This window comes from Oncorhynchus nerka, unplaced genomic scaffold (genome assembly GCF_034236695.1).
Source record: "Oncorhynchus nerka isolate Pitt River unplaced genomic scaffold, Oner_Uvic_2.0 unplaced_scaffold_7325, whole genome shotgun sequence".
NCBI lineage: Eukaryota > Metazoa > Chordata > Actinopteri > Salmoniformes > Salmonidae > Oncorhynchus > Oncorhynchus nerka.
Genome location: NW_027033990.1, coordinates 2,798 through 5,092, shown reverse-complemented (window position 1 = coordinate 5,092; position 2,295 = coordinate 2,798). Strand labels below are relative to the sequence as shown.

At 48.8% G+C, this 2,295-nt stretch overlaps 1 protein-coding gene across 1 annotated transcript; it reads left to right on the top strand.

The window, feature by feature from the left end:
• Positions 1–674: 674 nt before the first annotated feature.
• Positions 675–1,968, top strand: LOC135566099 (constitutive coactivator of PPAR-gamma-like protein 1 homolog; the record flags this gene model as incomplete). Its single annotated transcript, XM_065013987.1, has 2 exons — positions 675–828; positions 1,830–1,968. Coding segments are annotated over exons 1-2 (267 nt in total), but the record flags the coding sequence as incomplete, so codon positions are not given.
• Positions 1,969–2,295: the final 327 nt, after the last annotated feature.

Sequence of the window (2,295 nt, the reverse complement as noted above, 5' to 3'; positions counted from 1 at the left end):
GTGTTATGGTCGAGTCCTGGCCAGTGTTATGGTCGACCTGGCCAGTGTTATGGTCGACCTGGCCAGTGTTTGTTTTGATGTAGTAGATACTATATAAATTTATATTTTATATTTTTTATTTATATTTTTATAATTTAAATTATACTGAAAAAAATATGAATGCAACATATAAAGTGTTGGTTTCATGTTTCAGCTGAAATAAAAGATCCCAGAAACGGTCCATACTCTTAAAGAAAACGCATTTCTATCAAATGTTGTGAACAAATGTGTTTCCATCCCTGTTAGTGAGCATTTTGTCCTTCGCCAAGATCATCCATCCACCTGACAGGCATATCAAGAAGCAGATTAAAGAGCATGATCATTACTGAGGAGTATTTCTGTCTGTCATAAAGCCCTTCTGTGAGGGAAAAACTCATTCTGATTGGCTGGACCCCTGCTCAGTCATGTGACATATCCATAGATGTATATACATTGACTGATTTCCTTATATGAACTGTAACTCAGTAAAATCTTTGATATTCGCAAGTTTATATTTGTGCTTAGTATAAGTACAGGTTTTCTTCACCATGAAGACGGATCAGTATTATACTCGAGTTAGGTTGCTCTTAACTTTCTTAGAAGTTTTATTTCACAACCTCCGTGTGTGTGTGTGTGTGTGTGTGTCCCTACTGTTGGTCCGTGGTCTGCAGGTCTGCCAAGCATGTCCACCCAGGGCGGGAAGCTGGAGATAGCAGGCACGGTGGTGGGCCAGTGGGCTGGCATCAGACGGGGCCGAGGCAGAGGAGGCTTCCCCATCCAGGTGGTGTCTGTCGGGGGAGCAAACAGAGGGTAAGAGGTCGTACGATAGGTTTTGGAGTGATTCTTATGTTGTTGATGTAAAGAATATTTGCTGGTCTGTGGTGAGTAATGAGGAGCAACCAGACGCTGCTGGTCTGTGGTGTGTAATGAGGAGCAACCAGACGCTGCTGGTCTGTGGTGTGTAATGAGGAGCAACCAGACGCTGCTGGTCTGTGGTGTGTAATGAGGAGCAACCAGACGCTGCTGGTCTGTGGTGTGTAATGAGGAGCAACCAGACGCTGCTGGTCTGTGGTGTGTAATGAGGAGCAACCAGACGCTGCTGGTCTGTGGTGTGTAATGAGGAGCAACCAGACGCTGCTGGTCTGTGGTGTGTAATGAGGAGCAACCAGATGCTGCCTTGGCAGGAACTAATGGGGATCCATAATAAACCCCAGGAAGAGTAGCTGCTGCCTAGACAGGAACTAATGGGGATCCATAATAAACCCCAGGAAGAGTAGCTGCTGCCTTGGCAGGAACTAATGGGGATCCATAATAAACCCCAGGAAGAGTAGCTGCTGCCTTGGCAGGAACTAATGGGGATCCATAATAAACCCCAGGAAGAGTAGCTGCTGACTTAGCAGGAACTAATGGGGATCCATAATAAACCCCAGGAAGAGTAGCTGCTGCAGGAACTAATGGGGATCCATAATAAACTCCAGGAAGAGTAGCTGCTGCAGGAACTAATGGGGATCCATAATAAACCCCAGGAAGAGTAGCTGCTGTCTTGGCAGGAACTAATGGGGATCCATAATAAACCCCAGGAAGAGTAGCTGCTGCAGGAACTAATGGGGATCCATAATAAACCCCAGGAAGAGTAGCTGCTGCCTTGACAGGAACTAATGGGGATCCATACTAAACCCCAAGAAGAGTAGCTGCTGCCTTGACAGGAACTAATGGGGATCAAATCCTTTTCTGTCTGTGGGGGCAGGGTAAGGGGCTGTCTTTTACTGTAAAGGTGTCACATTTTTCTCAACTGGTTGTGTGCTCCCCAGACGTCTGCGGGGTGTGATCTCCACTCCTGTCATCAGGACCTTCGGTCGAGGAGCCAAATTCCCCCTCAGAGGCTTCAAGAGCCAGGGAACATACCAGGTGGGACACGGGACATACCAGGTGAGACAGGGGACATACCAGGTGAGACAGGGGACATACCAGGTGAGACAGGGGACATACCAGGTGGGACAGGGGACATAGCAGGTGGGACAGGGGACATAGCAGGTGGGACAGGGGACATAGCAGGTGGGACAGGGGACATAGCAGGTGGGACAGGGGACATAGCAGGTGGGACAAGGGGACATAGCAGGTTGGACAGGGGACATAGCAGGTTGGACAGGGGACATAGCAGGTGGGACAGGGGACATAGCAGGTTGGACAGGGGACATAGCAGGTGAGACAGGGGACATAGCAGGTGGGACAGGGGACATAGCAGGTGGGACAGGGGACATAGCAGGTGGGACAGGG